This window comes from Amia ocellicauda, chromosome 5 (genome assembly GCF_036373705.1).
Source record: "Amia ocellicauda isolate fAmiCal2 chromosome 5, fAmiCal2.hap1, whole genome shotgun sequence".
Taxonomy (NCBI): domain Eukaryota; kingdom Metazoa; phylum Chordata; class Actinopteri; order Amiiformes; family Amiidae; genus Amia; species Amia ocellicauda.
Genome location: NC_089854.1, coordinates 52,755,989 through 52,778,545, shown reverse-complemented (window position 1 = coordinate 52,778,545; position 22,557 = coordinate 52,755,989). Strand labels below are relative to the sequence as shown.

At 42.9% G+C, this 22,557-nt stretch overlaps 1 protein-coding gene across 1 annotated transcript; it reads right to left on the bottom strand.

Annotated features, from left to right (window-relative positions):
* Window positions 1-1,291: 1,291 nt before the first annotated feature.
* Window positions 1,292-14,558, bottom strand: LOC136749059 (eukaryotic translation initiation factor 4 gamma 1-like). The gene is made up of 4 exons (XM_066702992.1): window positions 14,071-14,558; window positions 13,764-13,868; window positions 13,468-13,639; window positions 1,292-1,365 (listed from the first exon to the last, which is right to left on the bottom strand). Exons 1-4 carry the CDS (start codon window positions 14,311-14,313, stop codon window positions 1,292-1,294), a joined length of 594 nt encoding a protein of 197 aa, XP_066559089.1. The 5' UTR covers window positions 14,314-14,558.
* Between the last annotated feature and the right edge of the window lie 7,999 nt (window positions 14,559-22,557).

Sequence of the window (22,557 nt, the reverse complement as noted above, 5' to 3'; positions counted from 1 at the left end):
TAACTGGATTTGACAGAGGAGCGAATAACCCAGGAAGCTAAAATTAGTTATGTAAAGGGAGAGTGAAAAGCCAAGAGGAAATATATAACCAAGTCTTTTTAATAACCAATTTAATAAGCTGGGTACACAATGTGCAATTTAGGCAAATAGAATAACAATCACAGTATCACTAAACAATCCATAAAAAGTCAATATCCATTAAACAGTTAAGTAAATTTCTTCCTCAAATACATACGACCAATTATTATAATAAAACCTTCATTAAAGAAATACTAAAATAAACCATACAATAAACACCAATGTAAGTGAAAAGAAACCACAATATAAACATCAGATAAACCAGATAAATAGCATGTGTAGCGTAGATAATGAAAACATGTTTTATTAAAGTGACCAGATTGTTTTAAGGTTTAAGTGAGTCTAAACAAGAAAAGCTAAAAACCGGCCATTTAAACGATTGTGAGACACCGACACGTTTCATTAAAATCGCTGACTGTCCCGGTTAAAACTTAACGTCTCATATCAGACTCAGACTCAGATATTAGTCCATCTGACATGCCTCCTTATAGCGACTGTAGCTCTCAATTATTGTATTGTACTCACATTAATCACACACAAGCGAGTGGCCTATGCATTTTATTATTATGCACTGTAGCCTCTAACAGTGTAGCAGCTTATACTCACCCAGCAATTGATCTCAAATACGTTTTTTGGGAGAAGGACCAAAAGAAATGTAACCTAATACTCACACTTTCTGTTACTCGCTGATACTGGCGCCGGACATCTCTTGGCGCTAACCAAAGCGTCAACATCAGGGCCCGGTTTCTGAGTGTTTACGATTTTCACCATGCCCCCGTGTGCGCATGCACCACATCAATCTAGCGCGGTCTGCGCATGTGCGAAATCAAGACGATTGCTAGGGATGCACGATATCCAAGTGGTGCAGGATTTATCATTAAACACCTGTTTAATTTTTGAATCTGAGAGGAAAACACCCCCCAACTTAACGATACCATAGAAATACTGTAACATAACAAATAGGAGTCCTTACCTTACAGAAGCAAACATAACACAATTGTAGGCCTACCTTATTTTTATTCAAACAAATGATTTTGTTCCAGTATGTTCCCAAATATACATTGTTGTGTTGTGGCCTTATTTAATCCTGGAGCAGTCTTGTTATAGTAATGTCTGAGTCTTATGGGTTTGGTGTTTCTCTTTGTAGGTTCTGCTGGACTGACATTGACCTGGAGGTGCCTGCCTATGTGTCACTTGGGTTTTCAGCCCTGGTTTACCCCCTGCAAGGGCTGTCTTGTTCAAGGTGCTTCCAGGCCACAGGGCCCTTCCACTGTCGGTACCAGCGGCCTACGGGTTCGGGGGACAGAAGGGAGCTGAGCCACATCCAGAGCCCTCCTTATTTCATGTAATTGGAACAATGTAGACTGCGCCAGTATTAAAATACTGTATTTCATGATTCAATGCATTTATTAAATACAAATATCACACCTGTAAACACAGCTGTAGTCTTGTATTCATCCTTACCAGTGTCCTGTGTCTTAGTCACAGGGCCTCTACTGCAGTTGAATGTTTTCAAAGCACTGAGAATTGACCAGAGCACTGGCCTCAATCACAGCACCTGGCTAGAAATCCACTACAAGCAGGTACCACTCTCTCTCTCTGTCCATCAGCTTTGCTTTGTAGTCTAGTACTTTATATTTCAATTTGTTTATTAGTTTTGCAACAGAAATGACACAAGGTATCTACAAAACACATGCATGTAGACAGTAAGATCAAATTAACATTACATCACTCATATATCACTCACATCACTCACTCCTTGATCCTCTGCCATCCGGCTTTCGCACAGCTCACTCCACTGAGACGGCTCTCCTGGCTGTCACTGAATCCCTCAGCCGTGCTCGGGCGGCCTCCCTCTCCTCAGTCCTCATCCTCCTTGACCGCTCTGCAGCATTTGACACCGTTGATCACTCCATCCTCCTCTCCTGCCTCGCTGACCTTGGGATCTCAGGGACTGCTCTCACCTGGTTCTCCTCCTACCTCAGTGACCGGTCCTACCAAGTGACATGGCGAGGCTCCTCATCCACCCCCCAACCTCTCCTCACAGGCGTTGCCCAAGGCTCCGTCCTGGGCCCGATCCTGTTCTCTCTCTACACTCGCTCCCTGGGCCCCCTCATCGCATCCCATGGTTTCTCCTACCACTTCTACGCTGATGATGCCCAGATCTTCCTGTCTTTTCCCTCTTCTTACCCTCTCATCCCCTCACGCATCTCTTCCTGCTTGTCAGCCATTTCTGCCTGGATGCACTCGCACCACCTCAAGCTCAACCTCTCCAAATCAGATCTACTCTTTTTCCCCCACTCTTCCTCACCTTCTGCTGACCTCCCCATCTCGATCCCCTTGGAATCCACCACACTCTCTCCTTCTTCTTCTGCTAAAAATCTAGGAGTCACCCCTGATCCTGCGCTCTCCTACTCCCAGCACATCACAACGCTAACGTGCACCTGCAGATTCTTCCTGAGCAACATACGCCGGATCCGTCCCTTTCTCACCGACTACTCAACTCAGCTACTCGTCCAGTCACTGGTCCTCTCCCGCCTAGACTACTGCAACTCCCTCCTGGCCGGCCTGCCTACATCCACTACCCGCCCACTCCAGCTCATCCAGAACTCTGCGGCTCGTCTGGTATTCTCTCTGCCATGGTTCGCACACGCTACTCCACTGCTCCGCTCCCTCCACTGGCTCCCAATACCGGCACACATTCAGTTCAAGACTTTGACCCTCACCTACCGCTGTCTTGACCACACTGCACCAAGTTACCTGCAGACCCTCGTCTCTCCATACATCACCTCCAGACCACTGCGCTCCTCCAGTGCCAGAAGGCTAACTCTGCCTCCTCACCACTATCCTTCCTCCAGAGCCCGCTCCTTCTCATCCCCGGCCCCTAAGTGGTGGAACGACCTGCCCACCGAAGTCAAAACAGCAGAGTCCTTGACCTCATTCCGGCGCTTACTCAAGATGCATCTCTTCCGACAGCACTTCTAATATTAGTCCTCTATCCCTGCTAGATAGCACTTCAGCTTATTATGCTCCTCGCATTCTTGATTGTTTTCCTCCTGGCTCCCTTTCCCGTAGCCCTCGTCTGTAATCCTACATCTTGACAGCACTTAGCTTTCACCGTCCAGGATGTAGGAAGTCTCTTACTGTACTTGTGTAAATTGTAAATTGGAATTTGTAAAATGTATTATTTTGAATTGCTATGTTTTAGCTAAGTTGAATTTGTAATGATTGATGCCTTGTACTTCTCTGTATTTTTGCACTTTGTTTGCACTTATGTTGTAAGTCGCCCTGGATAAGGGCGTCTGCCAAGAAAAAAAAAAAAATAATAATATATTATATTGAAGAGAAGGACACAGAGACAGATACATGAATAGAAGACAGAGAATAAAAAAGATAAGAAAAGTAAGAAAGTAAAGAAGAAAAGTCATATGTGACAAATAAAGGTACAATAATTTAGACAGTGGATTTGAGCTGCACTCTGTCAAAATAAGTTAAAAAGGTTTGCCAAGCAGTGTAAAACCTTTCAGTGGAACCAAGAAGTGTGAAGAAAATTCATCACATCTCTTACCCAGTGAGTGAAAGTGGGTGGGACAGACTGCTTCCAATGGAACAAAATCAGGCGTCTTGCCAGCAAAGTGCAGAAGGCCAATGTGCCTAACTGTGTATTGGCAGGGTTACATGACTAGGAACCACACCAAAGATGGCTGTAAGAGGTGAAGGCTCAAGGGGTGTATTTGAGATTTGTGAAAGAGATTCAAAGACAGAGTTCCAGAATGGAACTAATTTAGGACAAGACCAGTACATGTGAATTAAAGTGACAGGGGCCTGTCTGCATTTCTCACAGGTTGGATCTAAATTTGGAAAGATTTTAGCTAGTTTAGCCTTAGAAAAATTAATGCGGTGGAGCATTTTATATTGTATAAGACCAAGCCTTGCACACAGAGAGGAGGAATGTATACAAGACAGCATGGATTTCCATATTTCCTCTGAAAATTTAAACCCTAGATCCTGCTCCCATAGCATTTTTAAAGTCTCCAAAGAGGGAGACTCTAGAGACAGTAGAAAGGTGTATAATTGGGATATAATACCTTTACGATTTGGAGTTAATTTAAAAAAAAAGTAAATGGTGACTCAGGTGGGAGGACTGGAAAATGTGGTACTTTGTTTCGTATGAAATTCCAAACCTGTAGGTAACGGAAAAAGTGTGATTTTGGCATTTTGAATTTCTCGGACAGCTGTTCAAAACAAGCAAAGCAGTTATCACTGTACAAGTCTCTGAAAGATACAATACCCTTCTCACACCAAATACTAAATAGCTGGTCTGCTACTGAAGGAGGAAACAGATGATTTACATTAAGAGGGGCATATATACTTAAGGATTGAAATCCAAAATGATCTCTAAATTGTGCCCAAATCCGAAGTGACCACATAATTAGGGGGTTAATACTAAATCTGGAAATGGAGAGAGGAAGAGAAGAGCACACAAGGCAGGTAAAGAGGATAAATGACAAGAGGATGCTTCCATCTGCAGCCAAGATGGACAGTCATGTTGAACATGGGACTGCATCCAGTATGAGATTATGCGAATGTTAGTCGCCCAGTAGTAAAACAAAAAATGTGGTAATGCAAGGCCCCCTAATGATTTTGGCCTTTGGAGAAAGGCTTTGCGTATTCTTGGAGACTTTTTATTCCAAATGAAAGATAATATAATCTGGTCAAGAGATTTAAAAAAGGATCTGGTGATAAAGACTGGAATGCATTGAAATAAATATAAAAATGTTGGAAGAGAATTCATCTTAACAGAATTAATGCGCCCAGCCAGAGACAGAGGTAAAGTACTCCAACGAGCAAAATCCTGTTTTGTGCTTTCTAGTAAGGGGAGAAAGTTTGATTTAAAAAGATTGGTATGGGAACGAGTAACATTGATCCCTAAATATCTAAAACTGTTATTAACAAACTCTAAAGGGAAAGTTGTCAAAAGGAACATTTTGGGCTGCTGAGTTAATGGGGAATATCTCACTTTTATTGAGGTTGAGTTTATAGCCAGAAAATTTGCCAAATTGTTCAAGAATTGAAATGGCAAGGGGAAGTGAAGAGGCCGGATCTGTCTGATAAAGAAGAAGATCATCAGCATAAAGAGAAACCTTATGTTCCAGCCCACCTCGAACCACCCCCTGCACATCCTGACAGCCGCAAAGAGAAATTGAAAGGGGCTCAATAGCAATAGCAAAGAGAAGGGGGGAAAGGGGCACCCTGCCTGGTGCCACAGTGTAGTGAGAAGTAACGTGAAAAAGTGTTACCCAAGCAGACAGATGCTACTGGAGATTAATATAATAATTTAATCCAAGAGATAAAATGCAAACCGAAACCGAATCTTTGTAGCGCCGCAAAAAGGTAATCCCATTCAACGCGGTCAAAGGCTTTTTATGTATTCAATGAGATCAAAACCTCTGGCAGCCGCGAAGTTGACTTATTATAGATAATGTTAAGTAATCGTCTAATGTTAAAAAAGGAGTGTCTCCCTTGTATAAACCCTGTTTGGTCAAGCGAGATTATTGAAGGTAAGACTGCCTCAAGCCGATGGGCTCTTTACAGATCTTTACATCTGTGTTAAGAAGGGAGATGGCACGATACGAAGCACAGTCCAAGGGGTCCTTGTCCTTTTTTAACAACAATGAAATAGATGCTTGACGCAGGGTTGGAGGTAGGGACAAAGAAGTGAAGGATTCTAAAAATGCAGAACTCAGCAAAGGGGCAATTTGAGGGCTGAATTTCTTATGAAATTCCACTGGAAACCCGTCCGGACCTGGTGACTTACCACTCTGCATTGACTGACTTGCCCCCTTAATTTCTTCAAGTGAAAGAGGCTGCTCTAAGCTTGCTTTAGATTCAGGATTAATTACAGGAATAGTTATCAAAAAAATAATTGTACAGAAGGGGATCAGAAGGGAAATCAGAAGTGTGTAGAGTGGAATAAAAGGTCTTAAATTAATTATACTTAACAAAATTGTTATCAGACAATAGTAGGGGATTAAAGCACCAAGGACCCCGAGGTGGAAACTGATTATAGAAGCTAAGTGTCAATACAACAGGGGCGTGATCTGATATTACTATACTATCATAAATGCAAGCATTAACAGAAGGGACTAGCTTACTGTCAAAAAAAGTAATCAATACGGGCATATGTATGATGCACTGGAGAAAAAAAAGAATACTGTCTGGCAGAGGGATATAAAAAACGCCAAGGGTCAGACATTTTATAGGTTTGTAAAAAAGAGCTAATAGCTAAAGCAGATTTTGAAGGCCGTTCAGATTTTGGAGAAGAACGATCCAAAGTAGGGTTCAGAGCACAATTGAAGTCACCTCCCAAAATCAAATGATGTGAATGTAAGTCGGGTAATAAGGAAAAAAGATTAGTCATGAAGTTGCTATCATCAAAGTTTGGGGCATAAACATTGGCCAACACTAGTGGTGTATTAAAAAGTTTCCCTTTAACTATCACATACCTACCATTTGGGTCTGATATTACTTGTGAAGAGATGAAAGGAATATTTTTATGCACTAAGATTGCTGCACCTCTGGCTTTACTGTGAAAATGGGAGTGAAAAACCTGCCCCACCCACCCCTTACGCATCAGAAAGTGATCTGAAGTGCGAAGATGTGACTCCTGCAAATATGCTATTCCCACTTTAAGTTTCTGGAGGTGTGATAACACCCTTTTGCGCTTAACAGGGTGATTAAGCCCCTTAACATTCCAGCTAATAAAGTTCACTGGACAGTCTGCAATATGCAATATCCTTGTTATTGAACATCATAGTAAAAAAAAAAGGGTTTAGAAAGGTTACATCCAACACAAATAACCAACATTTTTTATGAAAAGATAGGTACAGACATAGTGCCAAATCCAGACTATATAAGAGAGACCACACATGACTCATGGAAGAAAAAGAGAGAGAAAGTCAGAAGACAGAAAGAGGAAATAACAACCCCCCCACCCCCTCATCACCTCCCCAAATTAGATGAATGCATTCCCAAAGTAAGAGCAACCACATACTAAGCATAGCATATTGGGGAACAAGTGTAAACTATGCTATAACACTCCTACTCCTGCATAATCACTGAAACTAACAAAGCAAACAAGGTTTATATTAGATTAATACTGCAGTAAAAATAAATTTACAAAAGTGGTGAAAAAGGGAATAATAATTTTACAAGGATGACTGAACTTAACCCCAAAGTCAGACTATAAGAAAGGCTGTGGCAATTATATCAGTCAAGTGCAATCCCAACTCGAGAAGTCATAATTATAATCAGTATGTACAGGAGTCAACACGATACTGAACTATATATATATAATGAACAGTGTAGATGCACAGTATAACAAACACGGTACTTATCTCAGTGTTCAACTCTTATGTGTGCACTATGAGTCAGGATAGTTGAAGGTTATCCAGATGACTGCAGCAAGGTAACCAGATGAAGGAGCCAAAACTGAGATCAGTGTGCTGCAATGTTTTCGTTGTAGTAGGCGGCGGCCTCTTGTGGTGTGGTGAAAATCAACCGACTGTTATTATGAGTGAGCAGCAATCGAGCCGGGTGTAACAGGCTGTATTTCACACTGGCCTGTCGCAGCTGAGCCTTCACTGGGTTAAAAGCGGCGCATCGTTTAGCCACATGAGCACTAAAATCAGGAAATATATATTCACCTCCCCTGAAAATATAAATCTCCCTTCTCTCTCGATAGCCGTAGAATCTGCTGCTTAACCTAGAAGTAGTGCACCCTAAGAATAATGGGACGGGGCCTGTCTCCTTCCCTAGGTCTCGGCATTAACGATCGGTGAGCACGATCGGGAGTCCAACTTATCCTTTCCAAAGATATCAACAAAGAACTGTGACATGAAAGCAGTGGGATCGCGACCCTCCACTCCTTCCGCTACACCAACAACACGCAGGTTGTTCCTCCTTCCCCTTCCATCTAAATCCTCTTTCCGTTTGAACATCTCGTTCTCTGCCGAAAGACCACTGCAAGAGCCTTCCAGCTCCGTCACCCTGTCAGATATGTCGCTCAGAGATCTCTCTACCTCCTGCAGTCGGTTGCCATACAAATCGACGGTGCCCTGAAGAGTAGCAAGAGACTCTCGCGTCTCAGATCGAAACGATTCAATGGAGCTCTGTATTTTGCTCACCGCTGCGACAAGAAATGCCAGGTCTCCGCCACTCTCTGGTGAGGGATTGCCACCCCCATCAGGCCTGAATCTAACTCGGGTTGAGTTGCCTCCGTCGCTGGCCCCTTCTTGCTCTTTTGTTTAGACATGTTTTTGAAACAATAATACACTTATAATATACTGCAGCTTATCACTTAAAATAAATAAAAGAAAATAACCTGTTTGCTGGAAAAAAAATCTAAATATCGCAGGAGCTCTCTTCACACATCTACACCGAAACCATGCTCAACAGCGCCCCATCTAGTCTAGTACTTTAAACCTCAGGAATGAGAAGTTCCATCTGTCACATCATTTCTGGCAATGACATTCAGTGCCTCTATGTTTTTATATTTTACAGGATTGGAACATCACCAAACAAAAATTCCAGCAAAGAGGTTTGGTGATTTGCGGAGGGCAGGTCCATATCTTGATTCCAGACAGCTGCAATGTGTAAGACTGTTCTCTGTGCTTAAGGCAGATGTGCAAAACAGAGCATGTTGGCCACTCTGGGCCTCTGGACATCTGTGTGATGTCCTGACTGTCCTGATTCTCTCCTCCTCATCTGCAGGAGCCAGGATCCCTTACTCTGGAGATCCTAGTGGGGGACAAGCCAGCCTGAACACCTCCTTAGACATGGGTCAATTCTGTCCTAAAATTACACTCTTCAAGTTGAGTGATATCAGGAAGTCCATACCAGGTGACCTTCGAAGTTACAGTGCTTTTCCTGTGAGGGAAAGCAAAAACTCAGGATGATTCTCTTTTTTAATGTGTCACGGTGACAGATTCGGAGGAAACAGCTGTCACACAGTCCTGGTCCTGGGAGGCTGTCTTGGGTTTCATCCATTCATTCTCAATCCCCACTTCATCTGGTACGGGGCAGTGTTGTTTTAGTTATGGGTTTTCGGATAGTTACACTAATAGTTAATGATTTTTGATCCTATTCATATTTAGTTATAGTTATTGGATTTAAGTTAGTTATCTCATTCTTTCTTGGTTTCTTTATAATTTTTCCATCTTCTTCTCGTTTCTGACCACTTTTTTTAACACGTCTCCTCCTATGGTTTTTCAGCCATCACGATAAACAATTTTTGTACAATATCTGAGATTGTATGCTATTGTAAACCGTGAAACGAGTATCTTCGGAGGTAGACGTGTTGTTTGGGGTTCAGTTTACATCAGGACTCCTTGACACAATTTATTGTTCCTGGCACTTTTGTTTATTTCTCTTATAAGCCGAGTTGCAGTTACAAGTACAATGCCGAGCACAACAGTGCAGTGCCACTACTCCTCTCAATCCACCACACAAAGATGTGCGTCACTCTAACCTGTCTGGCTTTACAACATGCAACTGAAATAATATGTTCTTGGGGGAACAACATAACACACAGCGATTTCTCCCTGCTATAAAGTAAAATAATGTATACGGTGTTTCTAATTTATTTTACGATACCTTTTCACAGATATTTATATTTTTCAATAATAAACTAATGTCACAGTCTTCCCCCACTTTATTTGAAACGTCCTCGTTTCTTAATTAAATAAATCATACAGTATTTCTAATGTTTGTTACATTTTTTTATATATATATATATATATATACTTAGATTTTCCTAATAATAAACTAATGTTGCAGTAATTAAATCACAATAGATGTATGACAGTACAATAGGAACTTTTTTTTTTAAGAATGACAAATTAGAAGCCATTACTGTATTGAACTGTAATGTAATATGAAAACAGGTATGTACTACGAAAGAATAAAATCTTTAAACTTTTCAGGTTTCATAACTTTACGACGAGTACATCCAGCAGGTAATGCCACAGGAGTCTGGGGTTGCTGAGGTAAGAGAACAGACACAGTCTCTGGGTGCACCGTGACTTGGGCATCCCGAAGACTGGAAGAATGGGTGACACCTGGGCATGGCTCAAGTGCTAGAGCAGGTTGTGGAACAACACCTGGAACAGGTAGCATATCCCTCTGGACAGGAGCTGTGGAAGAAAGAAGAGAGAGAGACAGCATCGAGTGATGCCAGGAGCTCGCTGGAACTGGAATTTGGTAAGGGACGTCTCCAGACAAAGCCGTCAGTGTTGCTGGCGGACTGACAGGTGCATCATCAGGATCTCTAAACAGCTGTGGAGGTGCTTCTGGATGAGCAGGTAAGTCAGACCAAGGACCATTGTATGCCTTCAGCCGATTGTAATGTACAATCCATGATTTGGATCGTGGATCTTTTGGGTCAGTGATTTCATAGGTCATGCCAGGACAACTGTCTTCATCCAACCTTTTCAGAACTCTATACGGCCCTTTCCATCTAGGAGCAAGTTTATTCCTTTGATTGGCAGGATCATCAAGGAAAACAAGATCACCTTCAGCATAGGGGTTAAAAGCAAGCTTTTGATCATAGTGAGTCTTTTGCAGTAGTTTAGATTCTTTCGACTGCTCAGCGGCCATGTCAAAAGCATGTGATAGGCGGTTAAGGACATCCTGGGCATAAGCAGCAGGTGTGCCCGGAGTTGAGTAGTGAATGGACTGCAGTTCAACAAAATGTCCACAGGCAGACTAGGTTCCCGACCATGAGCAAGGAAAAATGGAGTATATCCTTCTAACAAGCATTGAGCTACACTTGTTGCACGCTGATCTTTTAAAGGAAAGAGATTCACATAGCGTGTAAAATAATCCATTACAACAAGAACATACCTGTTGCCTTGAGAAATGACTGGTAGCTTGGTGAGGTCAGTAGCAATTTTCTGGAATGGACGATCCACCACAATAGGTTGTAAAGGAGCTCTAGCTTTTGGTGTTGGAGCACTGCGAGTATGACATGTTAAACACTCTGTACAGAACTTGTAAATGTCGCGTGACATGTAAGGCCAATAGCAGATTTTTCTGGCTCTCTGCAAAGTTCGTTCAGTCCCTAAATGTCCACTGAAGACATTTCCATGCAGGTAAGTGAGGGCTGTCTGAATGAGGGATTCAGGAAGGAGCAATTGGTAAGTATAGGCTTTCTGCAGAAAGGTTTTGATTTTTCGACCCCATTTTCCAAAGTCAGGCGAGGAAACTCATACCAGAGCTTTTTCAGAGCTGACGGGGAGTATTTGATTCGTCGTGCAGTAGGTCTTCGGTTATCCATTTCTTTCCATTTCATCACAGTTCTCAGAATGACATCCGCTTGTTGTTTCTGCTTCAGTTCATCAACGTCTATTGCTAAATCTTCACAGGTTTGTCCTACAGGAACAGCTTGTTCAGGCTGTAGTTCAGAAGACCAACTGTTTTGCATGTCAGTAAATGACGTACCTTTCTGTTTCTGAGAGGTGACAAGTAAACACTGCACTCCCTTACTACTCTGAGAAGTGTCCGGTCTTCTGGATAAAGCATCAGCGTTGGCATGCTGTGCTCCTTCCCTGTGAATAATTACACAGTCGTACACATCCAGTTCTAGAATCCAACGTCCCCTTCTTCCTGTGAGATCACCATCAGCTGGACTTCAGACTCAGCAATGGTTTGTGGTCTGTGACAATTTTAAATGAGGTGCCAGGCAGAAAGTGCCTAAAGTGCCGCACAGACCAGATTATTGCCCAGAGTTCACGATCATATGTAGACCATTTTTTCTCTGAAGGACTGAGGGTGTGGCTTGCGTATGCAATCACTCTTTCTTTTCTGTCTTGAACCTCAGTGAGCACAGAGCCAATTGCATTCTGAGAAGCATCGGTGTAGAGTAAGAATGGTAGAGAAAAATCTGGATAGGCCACTACTGGATGTTCAGTTAGAGCACACTTCAGAGAGTAAAAGGCATCTTCACATTCAGGCGTCCATTGAAAAACAACTCCCTTCTGAGTGAGCAAATGCAGTGGTGCAGCTTTTTGGGCAAAGTTTTTAACGAATCATCTGTAATAGGAACAGAGACCCACAAAAGCTCTCACCTCAGTAGGTGTTCTTGGTGTTGGCCAATCTTTCAACTTTGTCCAGCTTCCTGGAATCTGGTCTGAGACCACCCTTGGTGATTACATGTCCCAGGAAAGAGACTTCATCCCGTGCAAGTTGACATTTACTGGCCTTCAGCTTTAGTCCTGCCTTTCAAAATCGAAGAAAGACATCTTCCAAACTCTGCAGATGTTCAGGAAAGGTTTTGCTAAAAACCAAAACATCATCCAAATAGATGAGGCAGATCTTCTAGTGTAGACCACGAAGCACAAGCTTCATTAAATGTTGGAAGTTAGGTGGTGCATTGGTCAGTCCCATTGGCATGACCTTAAAATGGTATAAGCCGCTGCCGGTGGTACATGCTGTCTTCTCCCAGTCTTCTGATGCCAGCTGAACCTGCCAATAACCACTTGACAGGTCCATGGTACTAAACCAGCATGCCCCTGCCAGGCTGTCCAAAGCTTCAGAAATCCGTGGTAAGGGATGCGAGTCCCGTATGGTGACAGTGTTTAATTTCCTGAAGTCAATGCAAAATCTGTAGCTGCCGTCCTTTTACTTGACTAAAACAACAGGTGAAGCCCAAGGGCTGCAGCTCTCCTCAATGATGTCATGGGCCAGCAACTGCTGAACTTGTTTTTCTATTTCCTGATTCAAAGCTGGAGAAGTCCTGGAAGCATGTTGGCGGATCAGTAGGGCATCTCCAGTTCGAATGTGGTGCTTTACAGCATCTGTGCAGCCATAGTCATGCTGTGAAACTGAGTCTACATCATCACACTATTTCTGGAAGTCCTGTAGTCTGAACTACATATGTAGCCTGCTTGTATCTGAAACGTTGTTGTACTTGAAATAACTCCACATTATAGCACATATTTCACTCACCATGTACTTCTTTGTACCAAGATTATTTTAAACAGGATTGTTTCGCCAGCTGCTGGTGCCGTGAAGACAGTCCTCCCTCCACACTCTGATCTACAGTGCACCTCAATTCAATATAGTATAGATATATATATCCATACTGTTCGCCAGGCTGCACTGATCATGCTCTCTATATATATATATATATATGACACCACATACACACTGATCAAAAGAGTCTTAGTTTGAAGTGAAGAACATTTTCATTTTATTTTGTAGATTAGACAGAAAGAAATTTAATGATTGTATGTTGATGCTTTCATCTTCGCCAGAGAAGGACTGGTGCTTCTATTTCTAGTGCTTTCACAAAAGGCCCTCTCTTCCTGGCCTGCTCTGCTCTGGCCCGACCGACGCGTGATAGGACACTTTCGCTGGAGTTCGCATCACGTCGGTTGTCCATCTTGATCATGAGCTGCTGCTGCACCTTGATCTGCTCATGGTGCGCCTCCAGCTCTGCATCCTTGTGCACCTGGCTGACTGTCTTAGGACCCTGGTCTCCCCTCCTGGGCACCCAGTTATCCTGAGGAAGGGGAGAGAGAGTCAGTGACCATTGTAGAGAGAGAGAACGAGAGGCAGACAGGGATTGGGGGGCTGGGAAGCTGAAAGCAAGGATGGTTTCTATTCTCCCAACACTCATGACTTACTCTTCTCAGGTCCAAGACATCCTGCAGCATGAAGCGGATTCGAGAGGAGGTCTTCCTCTTTTTGATGACCTGCTCCATCAGGCTGAAGTACCGGTCCATGCAGGGCTGGTGAAAAGGTCAGACAGAACGATTAGAAAACAGTGCAGACAGCAGGTACAGAAGTAACTTTATACCACCGAGTGAAGCAACATTCCTTCAAGAAGGCTTCTGCAGATGCTCAGAAACACTTATTCAGACCACTGTCAATAGGCCTCATCACGTTGCTGGATGTTTAGCCAGGGCTCAGTCTGGGCCGGAACTGCCTTACCTTGTGGGTCTCCAAGTCCAGGTCTTTGCCGATAGTGGAGAGAAGTCGGCACAGGCACTCCAGGGACTCTTTGTGGTTCTTCAACAGCTTGACGATGCAATTGTGCATGGTGATCTTCATCAGCATCTTCACCTTGAACAGCTTCCCAATGAACCTGATGTTGCCTAGCGAGCGCTGCTGGGCCTTGCGCTTGGCCTCCTGCAGCTCGTCACATAGACGATGCCACTCCTCGCCCTGCTGCATATTGACCTATGTCTATTGTCTACATGTCTATTTATTTATTTATTTCAACATGTATTGATTGATTCATTTATGATTTTCTCTCTGTATTCATTTTTAATTTTGGCATGGATTATCCTCCATACAAAAGCAAAGGCCCAGGACAGTGCGAGCATGACTTATACAGCGCAGTGCAATCATGGTCGCTGCTTGAGACCGTCCTGCAAATAAAAACACATTGGTTGGATGTCAAATCACACATTGCCAGGCCAGACCTCGAACCCAGATCTTCCGGATCGTCAACCTGCTGCTCTCCAGCTGAGCTACTCCGGCAGCGGAACATCAGCGCGGAAGGCGCTATTAACTGTGCGCTGTTTCTGCCGTCACTCATCTCCTGCAATGCCGTGTTTATGTGAGAGCTGTGACGCGCTGTAGCAGCAACTACATGTTTACTACATCTCATCTCGTGTGGGTTTCAGTGTTTGTGCAGACGATTACACTAAACGCTGAAGTATATATGTCGGCCAATAAGCGCACTGGACACCGCCCACTGGCTGTGATTGACAGAGCGGGTTTGTGTGACGTCATTCACTGCTAAAATGACCGAGCGCAGAAATACACAGAGTTCGTGCAAAAATGCATTTTCTACTCTTGCGGTTTTTATTTTACACTACAGGAATAAATAACGAAACGAATATGAAATAAACAGACACATGTCCCTGCCGATTCCAATGTTAGCGATTCATTGAACATGTAGGAGTATTTGCACATGAATGTATTTATTGTATGACATTAGAGATGAGATGTAGTAAACATGTAGTTGCTGCTACATCGCGTCACAGCTCTGATAAACACGGCATTGCATTGAGATCAGTTTCCGGGTTTTTCCGGAGTTTTCCCGCTTCCGCCGAGGATTGTTTAGCTAAACATCCCTAAACGCTTCCCATTCATTCTCTATGGTAGTGCTAAACCACTACGGATGTAATACTTCGTGCTGCCGCATTTACAAAAGTCGTTTAGGTACTTTGTGTGTTTTGACAGAATGACAAGCAGCTTTTTAATCCTCTGTACATCGATATAAGTGGAAATGAACGTATATATAAAGCACTCACATTAATTCTACATAGATCACATTTATGTATTTATTAGCATATTCAAAACATGACAAAGTGAAAATACTGTTATTTACGTCTTGTTCTTTTATATCCTATAATGTGTACGTGCTTCAGTAACTACAGGATGCACCGCTCGGGTAGTTTGTTTATTATACATGATGACTAAAGTTATATTAGGTGTAATGCAAGGTTTAAATGTGTTTCAATTTTACACTGTATTCATTTCGTTTTGATTTAATAGTCTATCAGCACCCTGACTGTAAAAGCTTTATAATAGTTAAACAACAAATTAAATTCAAACGATAATTATTTGTATATGACATGCTATTGACATCACACAGGAGGAGAAGAAAAATGCAAAGTGAGTGAACAGAAGAAAAATCTAAACCAAATCCATATTTGGTGTGACCACCCCTTCAAAACAGCATCAATTCTTCTAAGTACACTTGCACAAAGTCAGGGAGTTTTTATGCATATTGTCAGGTGTGATGATCATCAATTCAATATGTAGGTTGAAACACAATCATTAACTGAAACCGAAACAGCTGCGTAGGAGGAATAAAACTGGGTGAGGAACAGCCAAACTCCGCTAACAAGGTGAGGTTGCTGAAGACCGTTTACTGTCAAAAGTCATACACCATGGCACAACAACAAGACACAAGGTAGTTCTACTGCATCAGCAAGGTCTCTCCCAGGCAGAAATTTCAAGGCAGACAGGGGTTTCCAGATGTGCTGTCAAAGCTCTTTGAAGAAGCACAAAGAAACCGGCAACGTTGAGGACTAGATGCAGTGGTCAGCCAAGGAAACTTACTGCAGCAGATTATGCTTACTTCCCTTCGCAATCGGAAGATGTCCAGCAGTGCCATCAGCTCAGAATTGGCAGAAAACAGTGGGACATTGGTACACCCATCTACTGTCCGGAGAAGTCTGGTCAGAAGTGGCCTTCATGGAAGATTGCGGCCAAAAAGCCACACCTACGACGTGGCAACAAGGCCAAGCGACTCAACTATGCACGAAAACACAGGAACTGGGGTGCAGAAAAATGGCAGCAGATGCTCTGGACTGATGAGTCAACATGTCAAATATTTGGCTGTAGCAGAAGGCAGTTTGTACACTGAAGGTCTGCAGAGCGGTACACGAATGAGTGTCTGCAGGCAACAGTGAAGCATGGTGGAGGTTCCTTGCAAGTTTGGGGCTGCATTTCTGTAATTGGAATTGGGGATTTGGTCAGAATTAATGGTCTCCGCAATGCTGAGAAGTACAGGCAGATACTTATCCATCATGCAATACCATCAGGGAGGCATCTGATTGGCCCCAGATTTATTCTGCAGCATGACAACGACCCCAAACATACAACGAAAGTCATTAAGAACAATCTTCAGCGTAAAGAAGATCAAGGAGTCCTGGAAGTGATGGTATGGCCCGCACAGAGTCCTGATCTCAACATCATCAAGTCTGTCTGGGATTACATGAAGAGAGAGAAGCAACTGAGGCTGCCTAAATCCACAGAAGAACTGTGGTCTAGTTCTCCAAGATGTTTGGGCCAACCTACCTGCTGAGGATCCATGACAATTATTTTGATTTCCCCTGAGCCCCCTCTCTCTTAGCTCTTAACGATGTCTGCACTTACTAACTTTTACAGTCTAGGATGTAGGACTTGCATTGTTTACTGTATATTTCTTATGCACTTGTGTAAATTGGAATTTGTAATTTGCATTATGCTTTGAACTGTACTGTACTGCACTTTGTATTGCTCTTATATTTTGTAAGTTGCAAGTACTAATACTTTAATTTATATTTAGCCCTACACAATTATAGACTATATTGTTGTGCGTATATATACAGTAATCCTACTATAATGTGTGCATATATACACACTACAGGTCAAAAGTTTTAGCTTCTGAAGGTCCCCATGTGAAGTGTAGGAGGAAAAAAAGACAGACAGACAGAGAGGTGGGTGGATTCCAAACAGCAAATCAAAATGTTCAGTCCAGACTCAGCCCGGCTCATCGCATGAGCAATCCCAACTCTTCATACATCCACTGTCGTCTTCTGAAATGTCCCCTGATCTTTTTTTTTTTTTTTTGCATTTCTCCTTAATCAAAAATAAGTGCACTCCAATCTTCCTACACCTAAAAATATACACAATCACCTACTTTATTATCAGAGTGTCATATATATACTGTATATATACACACTGTTAAGAGTAATCTTACTTTGCTTCTGTTTCAGATTGATTAGACACCTTATTTTGTAGGTTGCACATTCACCAGAGAAGAATAAATTAATAAATGATTGTATGTTGATCCACTGATCTCCAGCTTTCATCGGTGCCAGAGAAGGATTGGTGCTTCAATTTTTTAAATTGTCATTTTTATTGAGGTTTTGATGTATACACTCCCCCCCCCCCTTCAATTTCTAATGCCAGCCATGTTTCACAGAAGTCCTCCGCTCTCTCTTCCTGGCCTGCTCTGCTCTGTCTCTACGGCGCTCCAGGGACCCCAGTGAGGGCAGGTCTTTACGGAACTTCTCCTCCTTAATATCATCTTCATCACACAGCGAGTTAAAGGTGGGAAGAGAAAAGAAAAATTAGTTTGCGATTACAGGTTTGGTAAGCTTTCCTACCCATTATCACTTATTTTCTTCTATTCTAGCTTCTATACTGTGTCTCCAGTCTATCGGCCAGCACATACCTGTCTCTTTGCCCTTGGCTCTCTCAATCTCAACGGTTTCAGTTGCCAAAAAATATGAACTCACAAATGGAACATAAGAAGGGGACTGGGACTCAAGGACTGAGGCTGGAAACGTGCAACACTTACACTGCGCTGCTATCCTGCTGCAGCTGGCAGAGACTGGCATATTTAAGTACTGTACTGAGGCCTCAATGTGCCACAATTTAGAAACACCAAGATCAGACAACCCGTGTTTAACAGAGATGCCAAGCTGTTGAGGGTCAAGTATGGGAACTACCTACCCTGCTCAGCGGGCTTAGAGCTAGAGTCGCTGCTGCAGCCCTTGGCCCAGCTCGGCCTGCCAGGACCCAGATGCTGGTTATTGGAGTGCATCGCTCCGGGCTGCAGGAGAGTGAGAAAAACAGGCAACAGAGCATGCAAATGAGTCCTTTCCCCACATACAGAAAGGCTTCAGCTGAACAACTTTGCACTTTATCATGTTTTCAGATGTCAAATAACACTCAGTTGATGTTTTCAATCAAAAAGACGTTCCTGAGGATCAGTCGACGCAAACTGGGACGTCTTCTAATAACTGGCTCAGTGGACAGGTAACACACACACAGCATTCAACTACAATCACAATTACAAAGCAACTGACAAGAAACATGCAACATGGTATACAAGTACAAATGAGACCGTTCAATATCAGCATTAAACACATCCATCAGAACATTGCAGAAAATAAGAATATAAAACTCTAGGGTCCTCTACACAAGCAGGGGGCTGCATACCTTCTCCAGGACCACATCGCTAATGTGGAGTTTCTGCATGCCGGCACAGATGGACTCTAAGTCCAGCAGGAACTGCTGCTCACATTTATTCTTCTCAGTCTCCTTGGAAAGAAGGGATGGAAAGAAATGCCAAAAAATGCTACAGTTGTTCAATTTCACCACAATACGTGTGCCGATTATATATAACTATTATTATTTATTTATTAGCAGACACCCTTATCCAGAGTGACTTATAGAGAATACATATATATATATATATATATATATATATATATATATATATACATACACTCACCTAAAGGATTATTAGGAACACCATACTAATACTGTGTTTGACCCCCTTTCACCTTCAGAACTGCCTTAATTCTACATGGCATTGATTCAACAAGGTGCTGAAAGCATTCTTTAGAAATGTTGGCCCATATTGATAGCATAGCATCTTGCAGTTGATGGAGATTTGTGGGATGCACATCCAGGGCACGAAGCTCCCGTTCCACCACATCCCAAAGATGCTCTATTGGGTTGAGATCTGGTGACTGTGGGGGCCAGTTTAGTACAGTGAACTCATTGTCATGTTCAAGAAACCAATTTGAAATGATTCGACCTTTGTGACATGGTGCATTATCCTGCTGGAAGTAGCCATCAGAGGATGGGTACATGGTGGTCATAAAGGGAAGGGAATGGTCAGAAACAATGCTCAGGTAGGCCATGGCATTTAAACGATGCCCAATTGGCACTAAGGGGCCTAAAGTGTGCCAAGAAAACATCCCCCACACCATTACACCACCACCACCAGCCTGCACAGTGGTAACAAGGCATGATGGATCCATGTTCTCATTCTGTTTACGCCAAATTCTGACTCTACCATCTGAATGTCTCAACAGAAATCGAGACTCATCAGACCAGGCAACATTTTTCCAGTCTTCAACTGTCCAATTTTGGTGAGCTTGTGCAAATTGTAGCCTCTTTTTCCTATTTGTAGTGGAGATGAGTGGTACCCGGTGGGGTCTTCTGCTGTTGTACTGGTGTTCCTAATAATCCTTTAGATCATGCATTTAGTTGCTTTTCCCAGAATCCTTTGTGCAAATACGCAATACGCAAATTACAGGGACTGTGATTGGCTCCCTGACATTACCCACACTGCGACTGATGCTACCTATTTCACTACCCATCAAAGAGCCATAATATGTGTGTGTCTGTCTGTCTGTCTGTCAAAGTATGTGTGTATGTGTGTCTGTGTGTCTGTCTGTCTGTCTGTGTGTGTGTGTGTGAAAGTGTGTGTGTGTCTGTCTGTCTGTCATGTAACTTGCACATCTGTGAGGGCACCATTAATGCAGAAAGAGATGTACACATATTGTTTCTTTTCCATATATATGTATTTATGTATGTATGTCCAATTGCTTTGACAATACAAATGCACTGAATTGAGAGAGAGAGACAGACAGACAGACACTAACACACCCACCCACCCACTCACACACACACACACACACACACACACACACACTCTCTCTCTCTCTCACACACACACACACACACACACACACATACACACACACTCTCTCAAATTCAAATTCAAATTCAAATTCCTTTATTGGCATGACAGTTATACATTTGTATTGCCAAAGCATTATCAGAAAATAAGAAGATAAATAATAATTTAAAAAAATATAGATATAAACAACAATGTAACAATATTTAAACAATACAGGAAATACATATATTTATAAATCACTCCCCACCCTCCACCCTCATACAACACAAATGCAAACAGAACAGGTTCCCTCCCCACCCCTCCCTCAAGCAGGCATGGTGTCTATACAGTATCCTGTCCCTCAGGCTGGTGTCACAGGCTGTCCCTCAGGCTGTGACAGGTGGACACATATTGGGCAGCCAGTGGGGCTGTGTGTCCCTCTCCCAGCACGACCAACAGTTTTTCTGTGTCAGTCACTTTGGGGAATTGTGGGATGGAGAGAGTGATTTTATTAATACAATTGTCCTGTGTTTGGGAGTATTTTTCACAGGTCAGTAGAAAGTGCATCTCTGTCTCGACCTCTCCTGTCTCACAGTGACCACAGATCCTTGCGGGCACCTTGCGGGCGCTGCAGGATTTCAGTCCTTCACGACATAGTGTTACCAATTGTTTTCTTGGTGACTATGCTCCCAGCTGCCTCCAGCTGATTCCTCACCGTTCTCATGATCATTGAAACTCCACGAGGTGATCTTGCATGGAGCCCCAGACCGAGGGAGACTGACAGTTATTTTGTCAGTCATAAAAAGCCTCTTTGATCTTTAGAAGGCTTAAATAGCCAGGGAACACAACAAATGCATCCAGCAGTTTAGTGAGAGCAAGTGGCACCTTGCAATCTGCACGGCATACAGCATTCTTGCTCAGATGTTCAGGATCACCGATAGAATACATGAAGTGTCCGCTGGCAAAATATCACAATTTCGCAAAGCAAGGCACACTGTCTGTTCAACAGTGAGGGCATTACTCCGGTGAGTGGCATTGGAGACGTCTGGCCCTAGAAGCTGGCAAAGATGCTGAATTCCCTCAGATGAGAATCGATATCTGTCATTGAGAGCGTCATCGGGGTGAGCTAGAGGAGTACGGTCTCTAAACCCCCTCGCCCTGCGGAGTGAGCCTCTCACAACCCGTGCGCCAAAGTTGATTGGGTCCCGACAAGATTGTGGGCGGAGAGGCGGTGCTTACATAGGGTAACATCGAGTTAAGCACCAAGAGATGCAGTGTAAATTGCCATGACAGCATACCTCGGGTAAAACTTATCCACCTTCCGTAGTACGGGTTAATCGGGAAGTTACACCCAACGTCACAAAGTTACTCCTGAAGTTACCTGGATAAGCCAGTTACATCGCTTCATAGTACACCCCTCTGGGCTATATAATTATGAAACCTTTTCATTTATTTGTCTCAGTAGTTGGTTGGTGGAAGGATAAGCAGGGTGTGCTGGAGAGCGAGAGCCTGCTTACACAGATAAGGACATTTCTTCTGGACAACAACCCCCCCAGCATTGACCCACATCTTGCCTGTCTTGTGTGTTCTAACGCCCCTACCATGCACCCCGCTATAATATATATAGTTTATATATACAGTACTGTACAAAAGCTTGAGGCAGTTGTGAAAAAAATGCTGTAAAGTAAGAATGCTTTCAAAAATAGACATGTTAACAGATTATATTTATCAATTAACTAGATGCAAAGTGAGTAAACACAAGAAAAATCTACATCAAATCAATATTTGGTGTGACCACCCTTTGCCTTCAAAACAGCATCAATTATCCTAGGTACACTTGCATAAAGTCAGGGATTTTTAAGTCACATAGTCAGGTGTGTGATTAAACAATTATACCAAACGGGTGCTAATTTAAGTCATTTGTTAAGCCTACCCTACACCAGGCATAAATGGAAAAAGGTATGTTTTGCTATAGAAACTGACATGAAACCAACATGGCAGCAGATATGCCAGTTCATTTTGCATTTTTAAAGGGCATTTCATCGAGGAAAGATATTTAAGGACAGGTGTAGACAAACTGGTATTTTGTCCCTCTGTGCCAGCCATACTGTGATGACGTGTGATGACACCAGCGTGTGCATGTCATGGAAATATATACCTAATACCGATATACATGCTTGCACCTTGGTCTGGTGGTTAATAAAGGTTACCTACTG